We start from the raw sequence: 22,729 nt of genomic DNA, 5'->3' as shown, positions 1-22,729 counted from the left end.
TTTAACTCAAACCCTAATTTCAACCCAACACCTTGTACTTGCTCGTTATCAGTTCTGACAATCTCACTTGAACTCGTGTTCATAATTCTAGCACGAAACTGATATAATCAAAGGAACTATCATTTACAGTGTTTGCTCTCAAAGCAGCACTCATCATCAACTAAAACACAGTACCATCAGATCATATTTAGTTTAATATTTATTATACACAGTCAATTGTACATGTACACAAAGGAGCCTTACATGAAGGTGTTGGCAGGTGGCACAGTGAACACAAATAAAAACAGTACTGTCCTATTGGTCACATTAATAACATAAATGGCACTGAGGTGCATAGTGAGTGGCAGGTTAGAATGCCATTAAGACAACACATTACAGTCTACATGGTATACAAAACCATAACTATTTTAAAAGGCGCAATCCGTACATTTGAGGTTCATAAGTTCAAAGATGTCACCTGGAAGAGATGTTGTTTTTATATTGTAGGACTGAGGGACTTTACAAGTGCAAAACAAAGAGTTACCAGGAAGTTATCCACCTTTGTTTTCAGATAAACAGTCATAAAGAGACAACAACCCTGCTGAAAAAAAACAGCATAGACCAGCACAGACTAGTGACCAGCCTTCGTTTTGTTTTCACTGGTGACCAGCAGGGTTGGGATCAATTCCAATTGTATTTCAAATTCAATTCTCGAATTCAAGCAGGAAGTACAGAATTTACTTGGAATTGCAGCAATCTTCAAACAACTTAATTTGATTTAAATAAGAATTTTGATTGTCGGGAATTGGAATTGAACATGAACCTTGGAATGGAATTAGATTGGATTTAGACTGTCTGAATAGGAATTGAATTGGAATTGAAGAACAAAACCATTCTTGGAATGGAATTGGAATTGAATTGGAAAATAAAAACATCCCAATGAATGGAATTGGAATTTTAAAAATGGTCAAACTTGAATTGTATTAAAATTGTGCAATTTACATTTACTGGATCTAATGCATTTAGCACACTGGGATATATGCAAATGTGGGCAAATATCTGCATATATCCCAGAGTGCCAGTTAGTGAACATTGGAATTACCACCCGTGAATCACCGTGACTGTGTTAGCTATTGACAGAAACATGGTTTTGCATTTAATTCTTATCTTGTCCGGTTCCGGTTGGAGCGAGTGGTCGCATCTGCACGTCGCTCCAACGGGTAGTATAACTTTTTCATATTTATATTTCATTATATCACAACGGTTTGATTTGTCTTATCTTAGCAATTTCTTCTCAGCTAGCTACATAGCCGTCTTTGTATCAAAAGATAATTGCGTAATTATCGTATTTCGCCGTCCTAACGTAGTCTTCACTAGTCTTCACTAGCCAGCTAGCTAACGTCCACTGATTAGCTGCACTGGAGAAACTGTTACACTCAACTGAACGACTTGATTAGTTTAGTGTCAGCTAGCTACATAGCTGTCTTTGCTGTCTTCGTATCATCGTATCATCGTATCCAAGATAATTGTGTTGTTTAGGTTTAGAGTGTGTAGTCTTAGAGTGATTATCTTAATTTACCGAGGTTAGCTAGCCAGCTATTTGTCGTCCTTAACGTAGGTGACTCTGCTAGCTAGCCAACAGCTAGCCAACGCTAGCCAACGTCTTCTGTATAGAACTCAACTACCCGGTCGCATTCACAGGTTGTATCACATTTTCACTTCATTTTCATTACAGTACAACGGTTTGATTTGTTTGATCGTAGCTAGCTACTTAGCTAGCTACATAGCCGTCTTTGTATCAAAGATAATTGTGTAGTCTAGAGCGATTTTCTAGGTTCGCTAGCCATCTATTGTCGTTCTTTTAACGCAACGTAACGTAAACAACACTGCTAGCTAGCCTGCTAGCCCCCGAATAGCAACACTGCAGAAACTATTTCACTCAACGGAACGACTTGATTAGTGTAGTGTCAACAACGCACCCACTGCCAGCTGGCCTACTTCAGCAGTACTGTATCATTTTAATCATTTTAGTCAATAAGATTCTTGCTACGTAGCTTAACTTTCTGAACATTCGAGACGTGTAGTCCACTTGTCATTCCAATCTCCTTTGCATTAGCGTAGCCTCTTCTGTAGCCTGTCAACTATGTGTCGGTTTATCCCTGTTCTCTCCTCTCTGCACAGACCATACAAACGCTCCTCACCGCGTGGCCGCGGCCACCCTAATCTGGTGGTCCCAGCGCGCACGACCCACGTGGAGTTCCAGGTCTCCGGTAGCCTCTGGAACTGCCAATCTGCGGTCAACAAGGCAGAGTTCATCTCAGCCCATGCCTCCCTCCAGTCCCTCGACTTCTTGGCCCTGACGGAAACATGGATCACCACAGACAACACTGCTACTCCTACTGCTCTCTCTTCGTCCGCCCACGTGTTCTCGCACACCCCGAGAGCGTCTGGTCAGCGGGGTGGTGGCACCGGGATCCTCATCTCTCCCAAGTGGTCATTCTCTCTTTCTCCCCTTACCCATCTGTCTATCGCCTCCTTTGAATTCCATGCTGTCACAGTCACTAGCCCTTTCAAGCTTAACATCCTTATCATTTATCGCCCTCCAGGTTCCTCGGAGAGTTCATCAATGAGCTTGATGCCTTGATAAGCTCCTTTCCTGAGGACGGCTCACCTCTCACAGTTCTGGGCGACTTTAACCTCCCCACGTCTACCTTTGACTCTTTCCTCTCTGCCTCCTTCTTTCCACTCCTCTCCTCTTTTGACCTCACCCTCTCACCTTCCCCCCCTACTCACAAGGCAGGCAATACGCTCGACCTCATCTTTACTAGATGCTGTTCTTCCACTAACCTCATTGCAACTCCCCTCCAAGTCTCCGACCACTGCCTTGTATCCTTTTCCCTCTCGCTCTCATCCAACACCTCCCACACTGCCCCTACTCGGATGGTATCGCGCCGTCCCAACCTTCGCTCTCTCTCCCCCGCTACTCTCTCCTCTTCCATCCTATCATCTCTTCCCTCCGCTCAAACCTTCTCCCACCTATCTCCTGATTCTGCCTCCTCAACCCTCCTCTCCTCCCTCTCTGCATCCCTTGACTCTCTATGTCCCCTATCCTCCAGGCCGGCTCGGTCCTCCCCTCCCGCTCCGTGGCTCGATGACTCATTGCGAGCTCACAGAACAGGGCTCCGGGCAGCCGAGCGGAAATGGAGGAAAACTCGCCTCCCTGCGGACCTGGCATCCTTTCACTCCCTCCTCTCTACATTTTCCTCCTCTGTCTCTGCTGCTAAAGCCACTTTCTACCACGCTAAATTCCAAGCTTCTGCCTCTAACCCTAGGAAGCTCTTTGCCACCTTCTCCTCCCTCCTGAATCCTCCGCCCCCTCCCCCTCCTCCCTCTCTGCAGATGACTTCGTCAACCATTTTGAAAAGAAGGTCGACGACATCCGATCCTCGTTTGCTAAGTCAAACGACACCGCTGGTTCTGCTCACACTGCCCTACCCTATGCTCTGACCTCTTTCTCCCCTCTCTCTCCAGATGAAATCTCGCGTCTTGTGACGGCCGGCCGCCCAACAACCTGCCCGCTTGACCCTATCCCCTCCTCTCTTCTCCAGACCATTTCCGGAGACCTTCTCCCTTACCTCACCTCGCTCATCAACTCATCCCTGACCGTTGGCTACGTCCCTTCCGTCTTCAAGAGAGCGAGAGTTGCACCCCTTCTGAAAAAACCTACACTCGATCCCTCCGATGTCAACAATTACAGACCAGTATCCCTTCTTTCTTTTCTCTCCAAAACTCTTGAACGTGCCGTCCTTGGCCAGCTCTCCCGCTATCTCTCTCTGAATGACCTTCTTGATCCAAATCAGTCAGGTTTCAAGACTAGTCATTCAACTGAGACTGCTCTCCTCTGTATCACGGAGGCGCTCCGCACTGCTAAAGCTAACTCTCTCTCCTCTGCTCTCATCCTTCTAGATCTATCGGCTGCCTTCGATACTGTGAACCATCAGATCCTCCTCTCCACCCTCTCCGAGTTGGGCATCTCCGGCGCGGCCCACGCTTGGATTGCGTCCTACCTGACAGGTCGCTCCTACCAGGTGGCGTGGCGAGAATCTGTCTCCTCACCACGCGCTCTCACCACTGGTGTCCCCCAGGGCTCTGTTCTTGGCCCTCTCCTATTCTCGCTATACACCAAGTCACTTGGCTCTGTCATAACCTCACATGGTCTCTCTTATCATTGCTATGCAGACGACACACAATTAATCTTCTCCTTTCCCCCTTCTGATGACCAGGTGGCGAATCGCATCTCTGCATGTCTGGCAGACATATCAGTGTGGATGACGGATCACCACCTCAAGCTGAACCTCGGCAAGACGGAGCTGCTCTTCCTCCCGGGGAAGGACTGCCCGTTCCATGATCTCGCCATCACGGTTGACAACTCCACTGTGTCCTCCTCCCAGAGCGCCAAGAACCTTGGTGTGATCCTGGACAACACCCTGTCGTTCTCAACTAACATCAAGGCGGTGGCCCGTTCCTGTAGGTTCATGCTCTACAACATCCGCAGAGTACGACCCTGCCTCACACAGGAAGCGGCGCAGGTCCTAATCCAGGCACTTGTCATCTCCCGTCTGGATTACTGCAACTCGCTGTTGGCTGGGCTCCCTGCCTGTGCCATTAAACCCCTTCAACTCATCCAGAACGCCGCAGCCCGTCTGGTGTTCAACCTTCCCAAGTTCTCTCACGTCACCCCGCTCCTCCGTTCTCTCCACTGGCTTCCAGTTGAAGCTCGCATCCGCTACAAGACCATGGTGCTTGCCTACGGAGCTGTGAGGGGAACGGCACCTCAGTACCTCCAGGCTCTGATCAGGCCCTACACCCAAACAAGGGCACTGCGTTCATCCACCTCTGGCCTGCTCGCCTCCCTACCACTGAGGAAGTACAGCTCCCGCTCAGCCCAGTCAAAACTGTTCGCTGCCCTGGCCCCCCAATGGTGGAACAAACTCCCTCACGACGCCAGGACAGCGGAGTCAATCACCACCTTCCGGAGACACCTGAAACCCCACCTCTTTAAGGAATACCTAGGATAGGTTAAGTAATCCCTCTCACCCCACCCCCCCCCTAAGTTTTAGATGCACTATTGTTAAGTGACTGTCCCACTGGATGTCATAAGGTGAATGCACCAATTTGTAAGTCGCTCTGGATAAGAGCGTCTGCTAAATGACTTAAATGTAAATGTAAATGTTATCAAACCAGTAGCTTTCACCAAGTGAGTGCCTAAGTGAATATAGTATCCTTAAAATGTTACCCTTCATGACAATACATTACATATGGTATCATAAGGCTATACCTCAACAGCCTAGTTTTACCCTTACACAGTGGTCTGAAACTCCTGGTTTGCAGGCCACAACAGGCACAACAGGCATGTCACATTATGCTGGCTTGCAAAGTGATATGTAATACCCAGCTATTTAAATTTTCAACCTGCATTTAGAATGACTGCCAAGGTAGGGAGAATTGGACAAAGAAAACTACCTAAACCAGGGATGGGCAACTTTGGGTCGGCATTGGGGCCACAAAAAAATCTGAACTCATCATGAGGGGCCCACAGTGGCTTGCGGGTCTGCGTAACCACATCCATACCCACATATGCAGTCAAAGCCGGCCCTAACATTTTAGTGTCCCCACTGGACAGGAGAAAAAAAACTGTTCATTTCCTGAAATAATTTTTTGCCACTCTACATATTTTTTCCATTGGGCATATAAAATATTTTACAATTTAACAGCTCATTTCCTGCAAATCTTCACATTTTTCCATAGGGTGGAGAAAAATGTTTGCAGTTTTTAATATGATATCTGAGGGAGAGTGATAAACAAAATCATGTAATTCAACCATGATTACTAAGTTTAGATAGCTGGCTAGACTAATTTAGCAGTCTAAAAAATGTTGGTTGACATGGGCTAATTGAGTGACTGTCAGTTACCATATTTCCATCCAGTTTTAATGTGGGTAAAGTCATACCATATTAAAAATATATATATACGTCAGCTGTGATGAAAACAGGTAGATTCAGTACAACTTTATAAATGCTGACAGATCATTTGTTCGTTCGACATGGTGGAATCTTTTTGTGTTGGTAAAATTAACTATGAAAGAAGTTGTGTTGGAATCGCCTTTATGCGCAAATATTGATATGATAACCATCATTTCAAAGTAAACTTGGAGTCATGAGATGATATGGTGTGTAGTCCTCCCAATATGACTCGGGAAACCATGCAGTTTATTAGACTACAGATCAAAAAGGTTATGATGAACTTCACAGGGTGGTGAACAGTGATATTGATGCACCTTTACAATAAATATTGAGGGTATTATTCAGGTGACATGATGATTGATGCTTGACTGCCATTTGACCCAAAAATATATTCTCGCTCTTATTCATAATAATCTCATCATGTAGACCACCTCACAGCCTACCCGCACTGTATCTGCAAGCGTTTGGCTAGAGCGCACATGCCAAGGCCAGAATAAATTCTAAAAAATATACCTGCAATAAAGCATGCTGGGAAATATTATAGGTGTGGTTTTGAGTGTCAATGTTTTACTACAGACTAGAAATGATACAATCACGCTCAACTCTGGTTATTAACACCAAGGGGTTATTTTACACTAAGTGTTAATTTAAGTCCTGCACTAAAACAAAAACTCATTAATTTTATGGAGAGTGGAATTCCACTCTACATTTAGTATTTTTTGCATTACTTAGACAGACACATAGCATTAAGGGTGGAGTCGGATTTGAACCCTGGTCTATGGTGGGGAGGCACATTTGCTTGATGCTGGGAGTGTTTCCCACATGACCTCGACTCTAGACAATCCTTTCATTTCTAACATGAATCTTGTTTCGAACAAGATACGTGAAAAGGGATACGTGAAAATTTTGGCAATGAGCCCCTTTATCTACTTCCTCAGAGTCAGATGAAATTGTGGATACCATTTTTATGTCTCTGGGTATCTGCTAGCATATTTTTCAATGATCACCAGTGTCCAAAACCTAGCAAAGGCTGGTCACCAGCGAAAAACACAACGAAGGCTTGTCACCAGTGAAAACACAACGAAGGCTGGTTACCAGCATAAACACAACAGATGCTGGTCTGCCATCGAAAACACAGCGAAGGCTGGTCACCAGCAAAAACACAATGCAGGTAGGTCACCAGTGAAAACACAACGAAGGCTGGTCTGCCAGCATAACCAGCTAGCCCATGCTGGTCAGACCAGCTAGACCATGCTGGTCTTCCAGCATAACTAGCTAGACTTTGCTGGTCAGCCAGCAGAACCAGCTAGACTATACTGGTCAGACTGGTGTGTGTGTGTGTGTATTTCTGTGTGTGTCTGTGTGTGTGCATGTGGTGTGCATATGTAAAACAAAGCAGTCCATGGAAACTAACTACATTTCACTAACCAACTTATTTTGGTCACTGTTCCGTTTTTTCTCTACAACCACAATACAATTTTGACATAGCTGTAAAAGAACAATACATCTTCCAAAATGGACTTTCTAAAGTGGCACAACGCATCAAGTTAGTGGAGCAACAAAGACATAAAGTACAGTGCGTTGTATCTTCATTGCAAGTTGTTGATTCACAGCACCGGAATCAATCAGTCACATTCTTCCCCACCTTAACCAAACATGCTGGCTTGTTGTAGTCACAGCCTACAGAACACATTTTCAATTAAAACAGTGTTATATCAAATGTAATTAAATTATCTAATTATAACCTGAGTGTGTGTGTGTGTGTGTGTGTGTGTGTGTGTGTGTGTGTGTGTGTGTGTGTGTGTGTGTGTGTGTGTGTGTGTGTGTGTGTGTGCGTGCGTGCGTGCGTGCGTGCGTGCGTGCGTGTGTGTGTGTGTGTGTGTACCTGTTGTTAGAAACTCCCTCTCCTCCCTCTCTCCAGACAGCTGAAGAGATTCTATTGCAAGAATATGATATCACCATAGTTATCAATCCACATAAAAAAATGTATTTATTTATTTAACCTTTATTTAACTAGGCTCTTGAGTGGCTCAGTGGTCTAAGGCACTGCATCTCAGTGCTAGAGGCGTCACTACAGACCCTGGTTTGATTTCAGGCTGTATCACAGTTTTGTGTGAAGCAAACATACAGATGTTCAGCATTTACTACGATACTACTGTCAGTGGTGGAAAAAGTACCCTATTGTCATACTTGAGTAAAAGTAGAGATACCCAGTAAAATTCTACTTGAGTAAAAGTCTGAAAGTATTAGTTTTAAAATATACTTAAGTATCAAAAGGATAGCCAAAGGCCCACTCCAACACTCAGACATAATTTACAAATGCAGCATTTGTGTTTAGTGAGTCCGCCAAATCAGAGGCAGCAGCGATGAGCAGGGATGTTTTCTTGATAAGTGTGTGAATTGGACCATTTTCCTGTCCTGTTAAGAATTCAAAATGTAAAGAGTACTTTTGGGTGTCAGGGAAATGTCTGCAGTAAAAACTACATTATTTTCTTTAGGGATGTAGTGAAGTAAAAGTAAAGTACAGATACCCCCCAAAAACTACCTAAGTAGTACTTTCAAGTATTTTTACTTAAGTACTTTACACCACTGACTACTGTTAATGTAGAGAGTTTGCTAGTCTCCAGTGTACTGCTGTTCTCATATGAGAGCTGCTGTTAAAGGGGGTGAGCTCAGTCCAGTCTAACACAGTTCAGTACATCCTCTGAACAGTGTCCACATCCCCCACCCTAATGTTACAGAACTTCTGGACTGATACACGATGAGGTAATAGAGAACTACCGACAGACAGAGGGAGAAAGGAGCAGGGTAGACAGAGAGGGAGGGAAGACAGAAACAGATGTGGAGGGCAAAAAAGAGAAAAAGAGAGGGAGCGAGGAAAATAATAAGAAAGAAAGAGTGCGAGAGAGATAAAGATGGGAGACATGAGAAAGAGAGTAGAGGGATTGGTGAAAGAGCGTAGGAGACAGAGGAGAGAGAAGGGGAGTGTGTGTGTGTGTGTGTGTGTGTGTGTGTGTGTGTGTGTGTGTGTGTGTGTGTGTGTGTGTGTGTGTGTGTGTGTGTGTGTGTGTGTGTGTGTGTGTGTGTGTGTGTGTGTGTGTGTGTGTGTGTGTGTGTGTGTGTGTGTGTGAAAGAGTAAGTTGAAATAGAGAGGAGCAGGAGAGAGAGTAGCACCGTGTGAAACAAATTAGCTGACATTTTGGGAGTCTGAGAAGAGAATGTCAAATGTCAGGGGGATCGCCTCACTTAAACATACCGGCCAAAGACAGAGCCATTACACCCAAGGTGCATAAACCAGGGACGGATGGGTGAGCGAAGGAGGGGAAGGGGTAATGTCAGGTGCAGCGACTGTTGTCATGTGTGTGCATATGTGTGTACCTGAGCACGGTCTGTTGAAGATGTCCTGAGGGTCTGTAGCCTCTGCTGAGTCCACAAAACAACAGAGTTTCAGTAAGATACATTCTGAACCCACACACAAACACACCCACACACAAACACACACCTCTCTTTAGTCGTCTGCGGGCAAGTTTGATCTGGTCCTGTAGTATCTGGACCCAATCTCGAGGGCCTGGCAGCTTCTCTATTCTGTGAGCTGTGCAGTACTTCTCTGTAAACACTAGACACAGCACGGGAGATTTACAGAAAACCCAACAAAACAAGTAGATATTACATCTCTCTCGCTCCATGCCCGATCTCTCTCCACTCCACTCTCACGGTGTGTTTCTTTCCTACCTTTAATGGCTCCCACAATGTTCTGGTCCAGTCCTTTCCTTTGGTCGTTCAGACCTCTCTTCCTCTTGCCGTTGGGCAGTGAGTTAGCTAGCGTGGTGTCGTCAAAGAAGGCGCACACCTGTGACCAAGATGGTGTGTCAATCAACATAAATAAAGTGAATAAAGCCAGTGATAAGGTTAATAAGACCCACCAACTTCCTGAAGAGCAGGCTTCCAGAGCGTGTGTAGTTGACCAGGATTGAGTCCAGCTGGGCCTTGGGAATAAACACCTCATAGTCCTCCGCTAGACGCACCTCACTCTGGGGGAGAGAGAGAGAGAAAAAGAGGCATATTCGTCTCACAACAGAGACAGACAGACTGATAGTACACTACCCCCCCCCCCCCCGCACACACACAGTGCACCATACCTCTGAGGATTGAAGACCTTTGGGTTGTCTATAGCTAGGATTGTGTGTGTCGTCACCAGGGATGGGCTTGTTCTGCATGGACAGGGTTTGAATGGAGAGCTCGGGTGAGGTGGAGGTAGAGGGTGAGGCAGGGGTGTGCACAGGTCTCTCCAGCTCTCTGCTCCCCCTCTCCCTCCTTCCCCCGGACTCCAGGGGTACACAGGCAGGGGACGAGGGGGGGAGAGGGGGAACAGCTGCCCTCTTGCTGGGTGCACTCAGTGGAGCAACCTTGTGGACAGGACGTCTCTTGCGGGGTCTGCGACGTGGAGCTGTAGGGACAGGGCAAGGGGGGCAGGGAGGGGCCCTGTGCTCCTGCTTCTCCTGGGAACCTTTCTGTGTCTGCATTAGCCTCCTCATGGTGCGTAGCTCCTGTAGAATGGCCTGTAAGGTGCTCTTACAGTTACACATACAGCAGGGAGCCTCTACCACTGCAGGAGCCACATCTGCACGGGAACACACAGACACACACATATACACATATGTGTCATTACATGGGACAAACATTTTGCCCAGGCAGCTCTGACACCCCATGCCTCTGTCTGACTGTTCAAATGACACAAGCTTCTCCACTGTCTGTCTGCCTTACCAGACAGGGACTGATAGAGGCCTCTTTATGATGTCACTGCTCTGTATAATGATGTGGCTGTCTGGTTCTGCAGACATTGTCTGGATGGAAGATAGACCTCATAAAGAGACCCCCCCATTACCATTAGTTTTGACTGTGCCTTTGGTGGTTGTGTTGAGCATCCTCTGGGTCTTGGAGCGTGTGCCGTATTGGCCAGACCCCTGGCCGTTGGGGACTGGATTGGGTATAGACATGGGACTGGGCTCTGTTTCCCCTGCTGAGCTCCAGACACTGATCTGGGGGTCCTCCAGGTCTGGGGGCAAAGCAGCCGGCTGCGCCCAGCTCAGGTGCTCCTCCTGGGGCTCCTGTTTGAGGCTGTTTCCCTCTGCTCCCACACGCTGGTACATCCGGCCGGCCTTGTCACTCAGCAAACGCATCATGCCTGTGATCTGTCTTTTAATCTCCACACCCTCATCACCCAACCAGGCTGGGGAGGAAAGAGAGGAGTTAGAAAGAGAGGACGTGTGTGTGTGTGTGTATTTTTCCTGACTAAAATAAAGAGCATGAATATCATACCTTCTGGCATGGCAGTCTCTTTTGATGCTCCATTGACATGTATATTGACGGCATTGTCAAAACTCCTTGCGTCAAAATCTGTGAAAATAAAAACACCAGAGATCTGTAATATCTAGGGTACAATCAGGGTAGTTTGGTGTAAATCCAAAATAATGACATTAAAATAAATAAAATTATGTTTGTATGACTGATGATAATATACATATGAGGGTTGACATACAATGAATGTACAAAACATTAGGAACACCTTCCTAATATTGAGTTGCACCACCATTTTCCCTCAGAACAGCCTTAATTCATCGGGTCATGGACTACAAGGTGTTGAAAGTGTTCCACAGGGCTGCTGGCCCATGTTGACTCCAATGCTTCCCACAGTAGTCTCAAGTTGGCTGGATGTCCTTTGGGTGGTGGACCATTCTTGATACACACAGGAAACTGTTGATCGTGAAAAAGCCAGCTGCGTTGCAATTCTTGACACACTCAAACCGGTGTGCCTGGCATCTATACTCCTTTCAAAGACACTTCAATTTTTTTTCTTGCCCATTAACCCTCTGAATGGCATACATACAAAATCCATGTCTTAAATGTCTCAAGGATTAAACTTCCTTCTTTAACCTGTCTCCTCCCCTTCATCTACACTGAATGAAGTGGATTTAACAAGTAACATCAATAAGGAATCATAGATTTCACCTGGATTCCCCTGGTCAGTCTATCATGGAAAGAGCAGGTGTTCCTAATGTTTTGTACACTCCGTGTATGTATGAAAACATTGCATTCCTCTGTCTAGGCCCACATCATACACTATGATGTGGTAATTATGTGGGCTGTGATGTAAACCAATGATTCTCCACCCTCATCCCATTCAGCCCAGAATCCACCACCTGTGGGTGGTATTGTATGACGAAATCTTTCTCACTAAAAACACTCTCTCAGCTCTCAGAAATATTATTCTCACTAGTTCACAAAAAAAAGTGCTCTAAAGGCTAGACAAATACAAGATAAAATAATATTATAATCATATTCTGTACAAAATCACTGATCCACTGCCTAAATGCTCTCTGGGTTTTCTTAGTTCGTTGCGTTGGTTGAATTTCCTTTTTTAAATACTCACTCACCTATCTATTTTTTGAAAACCATGACGAGTGAGTTATACATGCATAACAGGTACATACCTATGTACTGACGTAGCCATCTCTATCCTATTGTTTACAGTGTAGCACTGACTTGCTCACAGCGCCAGACGTTCACAGACACACAGACAGACACGCAGTCTCCCGTATCCCCTACCTTGCTCCTGCTCATGGACCAGTTTGAAGCTCTGAGATTTCCTTCTTCTTTTCCTCTCGCTAAACTCCATCTTTACAGGATCTGTGTGTTGAAGAGCCGAGGATGCCTCATCAGAAAGCGAAGCGCGCAGTGCATCCGCACACAGAAGATCACTGACCGTCTGCCCTAATAATGCTCCGTTAAAATTCGCCTTCAAGATCTTTTATAGTTCCATCAAACATTCACTCTGTAAAAGCTCTTCAAATAATAACTGAGGAACTAATTATTGTTTTTCATCACAGTCATCTTTTAAATGGGTTGTCCTCAGAGGGCTGTCCGTTTTTTGGCTATGTAAATAAATAAATGACTTAATTCTTACAAATTCGTCACATCTATGCCTTTGCGCCACCTGATGGTCGCAACAATCCAGTTCTCTGCTATATTCTGGACTGGAGGGTCAACACTTAAATGATAATGCCCGAGACGCCGGCTTCGTCTCCGGCCTAACTACACCAGTGCCAATATATTCTTTAAACAGCGGCATCTCGGGGATTATCACTTAAATAACAATTGAACAAATTAATAGGATTGAGAAATTAGAATAGCTACATCAATATATTATATTCTATATTCTGTTGGCAATAGAGTATTGTTCTGTCTTGTGATGTAAATTATTTTATAAGACTTGATTATTCAGTCTTAATAACACATCATTCTTAATGTCATATTATCATTATTTTATTTTTCAACACTGTTGGCTCCTGCTACATTAGGTAAGAGTTTTGGTGAACGATGTGGCTGCGGCTTCGGATTTTCTGGAACCTGATTTGCAGTGGCTAATTATAAATACATTTCTGCACGTGTGTGATTCTTATGTAGCTACTGCCTAGCTAGAAACAAGTACTTGGCCCAATCGTGGCCCTATTCTGGCGAGCCAGAACTGATTTAATCAGTCGAATCCGGGTGCCATATTGAATGACTGCCCAGAATCGGGTTGATTCTGTCTACCATAACTTTGTTGTATTGTTTATTTACATAGGCAAGTCAGTTAAGAACAAATTTGTATTTACAATGACGGACAAACCCTAACCTTGAAGAAGCTAGGCCAATTGTGCGCTGCCGTATGGGACTCCCAATCAAGGCCGTTATGATACAGCCTGGAACCTGCAAAGTCATATTAATAAATTCATATTCATAATACCCATCCACCCCCTCAAAGTCGACATGGTGTTGGTCCAGTTGACGACACTCAATGCTGACTCTCAGCTGATCATGCCTTCACCCAACCGAGTGTGGCCTGAGTCCTGGTGCTAGCTGGGTGCCCAAGTAGGTGCTCAGTGCACCCACTACTCAGCTGTCTCTTCCACTTATTGACACGGAGGGGGAAACTTCATGTTGTACACTAAAGATATTGTCAACATGTTCGATATATGCATTCCATGGCTCAAGAGTGATTTTTTCTCATATTGTAGCCTACACAAAATACACGATAATGTTCGTACAAACTTTATTGTAACAGTATATTTAGGCAAGAATATCAAACACAAGCAAGACACATACAGGCAGTCAAAATAGCGATGATTTTCTATACGATTTTATTTCGGTATTACTGGGCTATATTGTTAAGCAATAAGACATATGACCTATTTACCACAGCTAAGGGAGTGCCTGGATACAGCCCTTAGCCGTGGTATATAGGCCATATACCATTAACAGGTACCTTTATAGACCGGTTGCCAACACAGTATGGCAAGGAACTACACATCTAAATTGAAAATGTTGCTTTAATAAATCAATTCCGCCAGAAAAAGTAGTCCGGACAAAAGTCTCATTACTACGCAACAACCACAGGCTAGCTAGCAAGCTTACATTAAATGTAGGCAAAAACCGAGCATTAGCGCCACTTCTAAAGTGACCAACACATTCAAATGATTTATTCATGTTGATCTGAATGTTGCTATTTATTGTGTACAAATGAAAAAAATTGTCATATGTTATCGTTTGTTGTTGGCTCCACGCTGCTGGAAATGGAAGCTGTTATTTTAGATGGGGGAGCTGCTGCTGTGCTGTCTGAGAATAATTCTTCCAGATTTGGCCTCCAGTATTTTTGAAGAGATTGCGAATCTGTGTCCTCTTGACAGAGTATTCCTCGCGCCTATAGTCAAGCAATCGCACAGGCGATTTTAGCATGTATATCTGGATGGCAAAGCCACTACACAACACATGAATTGCATTATAACGGTGACAAACGGAGCCTACAAACTGTTAGGGCCTACATAAAGCTGTCCCAACAGCAGAGTTCATTCCAACTGCTAAACCTGGCTTTCAGCTGAGCCTTGTCTGGCAGCGAAACAGTTCATTCAGCCTCATTTAATGCCTTTAAAAAATGCATAGCTGATATGGCAGACTTGCTGAAACAAATGTGGTTTCTACTGACAATTGAGATGTACAAATTATGGTATAAGACTACACACTGATGAGAAGCAACCCGTAATTTCGATTAAGACGTTCACTATTGTCTACTGCCAATCACACCACCACAGAAAGCACTGCTCTAGGCTGAAACGCCTGCATTTTCTTAGCTGCATTACGCAAGCAAGCAAGAGACCATGTTTGTATGCGGCTTTATTAACTCAATTACATTTTTTTGTTACATTGTTTGCAAACTGATATAACATATATTAATGCCAAAATAGCAAAACAGGCAAGCCCCGCACCCCCTAAAAAAAAGTGTGTCGCTCAAAACAGGTGGGGCTGCCCCACCTGTCCTGAATGACCGGTCGCCATTGATCATCCGACAGTTTCTTAACCACTGTGGTTCGGAGGCAGTGGTTTGTTTAAATCTGCGACGGGACAGGTATTTTGCAGTCAGTGAAGCAGGCAAGTGCCCATTTAGTTTGTTTCGGTTTCTATCAAGTTGATCGAAAGGCTTATTTTCTACATCGGCATGTCGAACTATTGTTGTTGCCATTTTATCGACGTGAAAAGGCGCAACGATATCAAGGAGACAAGCCTAAATAGTCATGGTATACCGTCTCACACACAGCTAAATGCTGTTTTAGCCAATCAGCATCCAGTATCCAAATATGCGTGATCAATATTTACTTCTAGGCAATGTAGTAAACTAAAGCCTAATCATATGTAGGAAGTAAATGTCCTAGGAAAGCTAACTGCCCCGTGCTAACGCATACAAAGCAGAAAGACGAACATTTTCAAATAATCTACGGGACAACAATATATTTGAATCGCAAAATTGCCCGCTTCCAACTGCAGCATGAAAAATGCCAACCATGCTGCAATGTTCTCTGTCGGGAACCGCAGGTACTACAGCCCTCTACTACCGTGGCCCTACAGTAGGCAAACAACATTTCAAAAATAATAGGCTGCTAAATTTGGTAAAAGGCTAAAAAATATTTTAAAGGCCTATGAAGTTTAGTAAAATGCTAGAACTTATTTCAGAGTCCTGCTAAATTTGGTAAAAGGCAGTAAAATATGTCGGCCTGCTAGTTTATTAAAATGCTGCATAATATTTCAAAGGCCTGCAAAATGCTTTAAGAAGCATTTGACAATGGTCTGAGTACATGTGTTTTGTTCATAAAGTCACTCTTGGGTCATCCCCAGAGAACAGTTTGAAAATCCACTTTCTCAGTGAGGCAAAAACGGCAACAATGACAAGCACTAAATGATTCCACAAAACCAAAACAGGCAATGTTTACCAAGATTATCTCCAGTTACTTGGACAATACTGCCATGTATATGACCACTGAAGAAGGGAACTTCAATACCCTCAGTCTCAATCACTTTCAAATCACTTACTATTGGCTTAAGAATGGAATCAAATCCATGCATTTGAAGGTCCTGATATGGAAGAGTGCACATAAGGGAATATTTACCAAAATGTAATTAAACTTTGGGGTAAAATTATTCAAAGTAAACTCAGAAAAAAAAGAAACATCCTCTCACTGTCAACTGCATTTATTTATGAACATAAGATTCAACAACTGAGACAATGAACAAGTTCCACAGACATGTGACTAACAGAAATGGAATGTGTCCCTGAACAAAGGGAGGGGGGGTCAAGATCAAAAATAACAGTCCGTTTCTGGTGTAGCCACCAGCTACATTGAGTACTGCAGTGCATCTCCTCCTCATGGACTGCACCGGATTTGACAGTTCTTGCTGTTAGATGTTACCCCACTCTTCCACCAAGGCACCTGCAAGTTCCCGGACATTTCTGGGGGGAATGGCCCTAGCCATCACCCTCCGATCCAACAGGTCCCAGACGTGCTCAATGGGATTGAGATCCGGGCTCTTCGCTGGACACGGTAGAACATTTCCTGTCTTGCAGGAAATCACGCACAGAACGAGCAGTATGGCTGATGGCATCGTCATGTTGGAGGGTCATGTCAGGATGAGCCTGCAGGAAGGGTACCACATGAGGGAGGAGGATGTCTTCTCTGTAACACACAGCGTTGAGATTGCCTGCAATGACAACAAGCTCAGTCTGATGTTGTGACACACCGCCCCAGACCATGACGGACCCGCCACCTCCGATCCCACTCCAGAGTACAGGCCTTGGAGCAACGCTCTGTCCTTCGACGATAATTGCGAATCCGACCATCACCCCTGGTGTGACATAACCGCGACACCGAAGAACACTTTTTGCCAGTCCTGTCTGGTCCAGCGACGGTGAGTTTGTGACCATAGGTGACGTTGTCGCCGGTATGTCTGGTGAGGACCTGCCTTATAACAGCCCTACAAGCCCTCAGTCCAGCCTCTCTCAGCCTATTGCGGACAGTCTGAGCACTGATGGAGGGATTGTGTGTTCCTGGTGTAACTCAGGCAGTTGTTGTTGCCATCCTGTACCTGTCCCGCAGGTGTGATGTTCGGATGTACCGAGCCTGTGCAGGTGTTGTTACACGTGGTCTGCCACTGCGAGGACGATCAGCTGTCCGTCCTGTCTCCATGTAGCGCTGTCTTAGGCGTCTCACAGTATGGACATTGCAATTTATTTCCCTGGCCACATCTGCAGTCCTCATGCGCCCTTGCAGCATGCCTAAGGCACTTTCACGCAGATGAGCAGGGACCCTGGGCATCTTTCTTTTGGTGTTTTTCAGAGTCAGCAGAAAGGCCTCTTTAGTGTCCTAAGTTTTCATAACTGTAACCTTAATTGCCTACCATCTCTAAGCTGTTAGTATCTTAACGACCATTCCACAGGTGCATGTTCATTAATTGTGCATGTTAATTAATTGTTCATTGAACATGCAATGGAAATGGTGTTTAAACCCTTTACAATGAAGATCTGTGAAGTTATTTGGATTTTTAGAAATTGTCTTTGAAAGACAGGGTGCTGAAAAGGGACATTTCTTTTTTTGCAGCGTTTATATACCTCCCAACTTGTGAATACCCTTTTGATCCCAATGGATTAGCAGTGTCAAAGTCATCATACAATAGTTGAATTTGCAATGCATTTCTCTCTTTAGGAAAGAGAGGATGTCTCTTCATATACATTTACATGTAAGAGCGGCCGCTTTAGCTTGACTCTCTCTCTTGAACTGTTTCTTCCATGGAAGTTACAAAACTATTTATAGTCGTCTGACCTACACCTGCAGTTGTGCAATAGCAGACGCACACATATCAAGTGTGTTCTTGTTAGATATTGGTACCACATGGTTACAACTAGAACTTGAAGGAAAATCAGCATGACTTGGCTGATTATCAACTGCTATATTAGCATCCAAGTTAGCGTAACAAAATTGGATAGTCTCTGGAATGTGCCAAATGTACCAAATACACAACATTAATCTGCTTGACCACATTTTAGTCTAAGAGTTCTAACAGGGAACATTCCATGCATCAACTTGAGATGCCTCACGAGCAAGTTGGTACTTCCATGACAAGCTTGGCAAACAAAACATATCATCATAACTTAAATTGGCATTAGTGCAGGAGTCTAGCTCTGAGCTCAGAAACCATTGGAGTCTCCTTAACCTTCCCAATGTCTATGTTGTACACAGTTGTCTGTATGAAGGTGTACATGTTGCACAGCATTGTACTGTAAGCAGTACCAAGAATAAAGTGAGTCTTAAAGCTCTTCGAAGGCACCAAGATGATGAGCAGCTTTCATGCTTACTTCTTCCTGGTCCCGACTGCAAGAAGATATGGTTGGTGGCTCTGGTCAATCGCGTCAAGGTGCTCCTGGATACTGGTTCCTGCCTAAAGACAACAAAAATGAACACCATCATTAGTTCATCATAACGGCTGCAGCACTGTCCATGAATAAGAATACCAATACAAACCTTTTGGATTATCACATGCAATGGCCACAGTATTTATCTATAAGCATCACCCACAAGTCGAAAATGCAGTTATAATTTGGCTAAATAAACAACTCACCCTAAATTCGATTAGTCCTCAATATTTTTGTAAGCAGCTGAAATAAAGAGAACAAACTAAGCATGAGGCTAAAAAAACCTGGTGCTGAAATGAGACACGCGCCCATGGAACCACCACGTGGAGCAGACTAACAGCACAGGACAGGGGAAAGCTAGTTAGCTAACGTTAGCATGCTAGCAAAGACGTGCAAAAAGTGAAACGCAAGTAACTCATTAGCTACACACACAATCAAAACTGTTACTTTTTATGTCACACGGCAGTCTGACAACCAAGTATAAAGTATTTAAATTAAAATAGCAAAATAATATCAGTGAATTAATTGTTTAAAACTCACTTGTCGTGGAACAAATTAGGATTTTGTTGATCCAACAATTGTGTCGAGAAAAGGACATTTGAACGCAGAAACTGAATTTATGGGTGGGATTGTGATGCTGTTTACACTTACTGAGTAAATGTCTATTCTAATAGAGTAAAATTGTATACCTTAGCAATTAACACCAGGTTATCAGCACTGACGCTAGGAGTCATTTGGCACTGCCAGTTGCTAAAACAATTATGGGAGTCATCACTTTTGTCACAGTGAATATAACACTGGTGATTTTACTGTGTATAGTAAGTACTCTACTGTACTTTTCTTTACTTTAGTGTTATGTACTATACTTTTCTTTACTCTACTGTTCTGTACTGTACAGTATATAGTGCTGGGAATTGCCAGGGACCTCACGATATGATATTATCGTAATACTTACAATGCCTTCAGAAAGTATTCATACCCCTTGACTTATTCCATATTTTGTTGTTACAGCCTAAATTCAAAATGGATTAAACTGATGTTTTTCTCACCCATCTACACACAATAACCCCATAATAATAAAGTGAAAACATATTTTTTGAAATTGTACAGAAATATCTCATTTACCTCATTATTAACAACCCTGGGTGAATACATGTTAGAATCATGTTTGGCAGCGATTACAGCTGTGAGTCTTTCTGGGTAAGCCTCTAAGGGCTTTGCACACCTGGATTGTACAATATTAGCACATTATTCTTGTAAAAATTATTCAAGATCTGTCACTGATCCAGGTTTTCCAGTGACCACCATGATTGAAAATACAATAATATAAGAGTGGTACTCAGTGATGTGTTGTGTTGGATTTGCCCCAAACATAACTTTGTATAAAAAAATTTAACACATTTTTTCCAATTTTATTTTAGTGCCTTATTGCGAACAGGATGCATGTTTTGGAATATTTGTATTCTCTACAGGCTTCATTCTTTTCACTTTGTTATTTAGATTAGTATTGTGGAGTAACTACAATGTTGTTGATCCATCCTCAGTTTTCTCTGCCATTAAAGGTATACTTCCAGATTTAGGCGATGAGGCCTTTTATCTACTTCCCCAATGTCAGATGAACTAGTGGGCACCCTTTTTATGTCTGTTTCCAGTAGAAAGGAAGTTAGTTTCGTGAGCCAATGCTAACTAGTGTTAGCGCAATGACTGGAAGTCTATACAGTAGGTACAGTGCATTTGAAAAGTATTCAGACCCCTTCCCCTTTTCCACAATTTTTGCAAATGTTTTTTTTATTTTTTTACTTACATCACATTTACATTAGTATTCGGACCCTTTATTCAGTACTTTGTTGAAGCACCTTTGGCAGCGATTATAGCCTCAAGTCTTCTTGGATATGACGCTACAAGCTTGGCACACCTGTATTTGGAGAGTTTTTACCATTCTTCTCTGCAGATCCTCTCAAGCTCTGTGAGGTTGGATGGGGCGCGTCGCTGCACAGCTATTTTCAGATCTCTCCAGAGATGTTCGATTTGGTTCAAGTCCAGGGTCTGGCTGGGCCACTCAAGGACATTCAGAGACTTGTCCCGAAGCCACTCATGTGTTGTCTTGGCTGTGTGCTTAGGGTCGTTGTCCTGTCAAAGCTGGGACCGAGAGACTGAAAAACAGCTTCTATCTCAAGGCCATCAGACTGTTAAATAGCCATCAATAGCACATTAGAGGCTGCTGCCCTATATAGACTTGAAATCATCACTAGTCACTTTAATAATGTTTACATATTTTCAATTACTCATCTCATATGTATATACTGTATTCTATCCTATTCTACTGTATCTTAGTCTATGCTGCTCTGACATTGCTCAGCCAAATATTTATATATTCTTTATTATTCCATTTCTTTACTTTAGATTTGTGTGTATTGTTGTGAAATTGTTAGATATTACTGCACTGTTGGAGCTAGAAACACAAGCATTTCGCTACACCCGCAATAACATCTGCTAAACACATGTATGTGACAAATACAATTTGATTTGATGTATGAGGAACTTGGTTTGTTATGGTACTTGACATCTGTGAATATTCCAGAAGAGGGCAGCAGTTACTCACAAGTCTGTCAGTTCATTCCAGTAGATCTGGGGTGTAATCATAGTTTCTAACATTCTACAATAGTTCCAAAGATTTGCCGGTCCTGGGCATAAGTGACAAGCGGTCACTTATGGCCCCAAACCGCTAGGGCACCCTAAAGCAAAATAAAGTATTAAAAAATATATTCCTACATTTGGTAGTGGAGCAGTTTTTCTCTTGTAATGTCAGTTACTGACAGTCACTCGATGTGCCCATGTCAGCTAATGTTTAGTCTAGCCAGTTACAGTATCTACACCTTGTAGTTATCCTAGCCCAATTACTGACCAGACATACAGGGCATGTGCCCAGGTGTCCTGACCTCCAGAGGGCCCCCAATGATTGTGTTAGTCACTCTCACTCATATAACATATGACCATAAGAAAATGTGTAAAAATTGTAGGAAATGTGATTTTAAACTGCAAATTGTTCTGTCTGCCTCATAGCACAATGAGTAGAAATACATGAAATTAGCTTTAAAGCCACAACATTTTCTTTACACCCCATGTCACAATGCGTAGAATTGCAGGTTACCAACTTTAATTTGTATACTTTAAACCTTAACATTTTTTCACCACCGTCAAGAGGAGACTACTAAAACTGTTTTACCCACAAGGTGTGGGGCCCCAAAACCAAATCTCACTTAGGGCCCCCAAAAAGCTAGGGCCGGCCCTGAGTAGGCCAGTGATGGTGTCTCATATTCAATAGTATCTAAAATAGAATTGAGGTAATCCAGTTGACCTTTTCAGTTGTATTTAAAATACACCAGTGATATGCCTGATTTATGTTATTCTATAAATAATCCTCACTGGTTATTAATCCTTCAAATTATATGACAAGCCTGTCTTGATGTGGTCTGAGCAGGAAGATGTGTAATATGGAACAGAAGCTGAACATCAGAAAGTGTCTATTATTAGCTCCTCAGTTCTCAGATCTCCTTTAGATCTGGTTGATAGTGTTTTCCTACAGTATGCTAAAAGAGTTTAGCAGACTATAGCACAGTCTAATCATAATTTGATACAAGTAGCTTTTGGTTTCAGGTAGTTGAACCAACAAGTTTTGTTGGATTTGTTTTATTTAACAACAGAAAGTAGTCCTGTTGTAACACAGTGTCGTAAGTATCATACATTCTGATATGTGTCAATATTAAGTGTGAAATTGCTTTCTGTTACTACACTACACAATTACAGGACAATAGGCCAACAATACTTTGCGATGATTTGTGAAAAATGTACACGGACTATGTACTGTATGTGTAACCATACAGCACTCATACGATACAACAATCTAATTACATGTATATGGAATTACCATGGTGTCTTCCTCTGTTCTTTT

The 22,729-nt window shown here is 43.4% G+C and overlaps 1 protein-coding gene across 2 annotated transcripts; it reads right to left on the bottom strand.

The window, feature by feature from the left end:
• Positions 1-5,217: 5,217 nt before the first annotated feature.
• Positions 5,218-12,914, bottom strand: bend7 (BEN domain containing 7). Of its 2 annotated transcripts, none has more exons than XM_046294001.1 (10): positions 12,609-12,914; positions 11,322-11,399; positions 10,888-11,232; positions 10,142-10,623; positions 9,926-10,033; positions 9,735-9,852; positions 9,505-9,618; positions 9,381-9,425; positions 7,888-7,938; positions 5,218-7,682 (listed from the first exon to the last, which is right to left on the bottom strand). In XM_046294001.1, the coding sequence occupies exons 1-10, from the start codon at positions 12,676-12,678 to the stop codon at positions 7,624-7,626; spliced, it is 1,470 nt and encodes a 489-aa protein (XP_046149957.1). In that variant the 5' UTR covers positions 12,679-12,914; the 3' UTR covers positions 5,218-7,623. The 2 variants fall into 2 exon arrangements, with proteins under 2 accessions (XP_046149957.1, XP_046149966.1); XM_046294010.1 differs by having other exon boundaries at positions 9,381-9,422.
• Positions 12,915-22,729: the final 9,815 nt, after the last annotated feature.

This window comes from Oncorhynchus gorbuscha, linkage group LG02 (genome assembly GCF_021184085.1).
Source record: "Oncorhynchus gorbuscha isolate QuinsamMale2020 ecotype Even-year linkage group LG02, OgorEven_v1.0, whole genome shotgun sequence".
NCBI classification, from domain to species: Eukaryota; Metazoa; Chordata; class Actinopteri; order Salmoniformes; family Salmonidae; genus Oncorhynchus; species Oncorhynchus gorbuscha.
The sequence above is the reverse complement of the archived record's forward strand: the minus strand, read 5'-3'. Positions and strand labels throughout refer to the sequence as shown.

Excerpts from the sequence above, each read along its gene's own strand:
- bend7 (XM_046294001.1), bottom strand. The coding sequence starts at position 12,678 with ATGGAGTTTAGCGAGAGGAAAAGAAGAAGGAAATCTCAGAGCTTCAAA. Across the intron at positions 11,233-11,321 it reads AGAGACTGCCATGCCAGAAG|CCTGGTTGGGTGATGAGGGT; the intron begins GTATGATATTCA and ends TTTCCTCCCCAG. Across the intron at positions 7,939-9,380 it reads CTTCAACAGACCGTGCTCAG|AATCTCTTCAGCTGTCTGGA; the intron begins GTACACACATAT and ends TTCTTGCAATAG.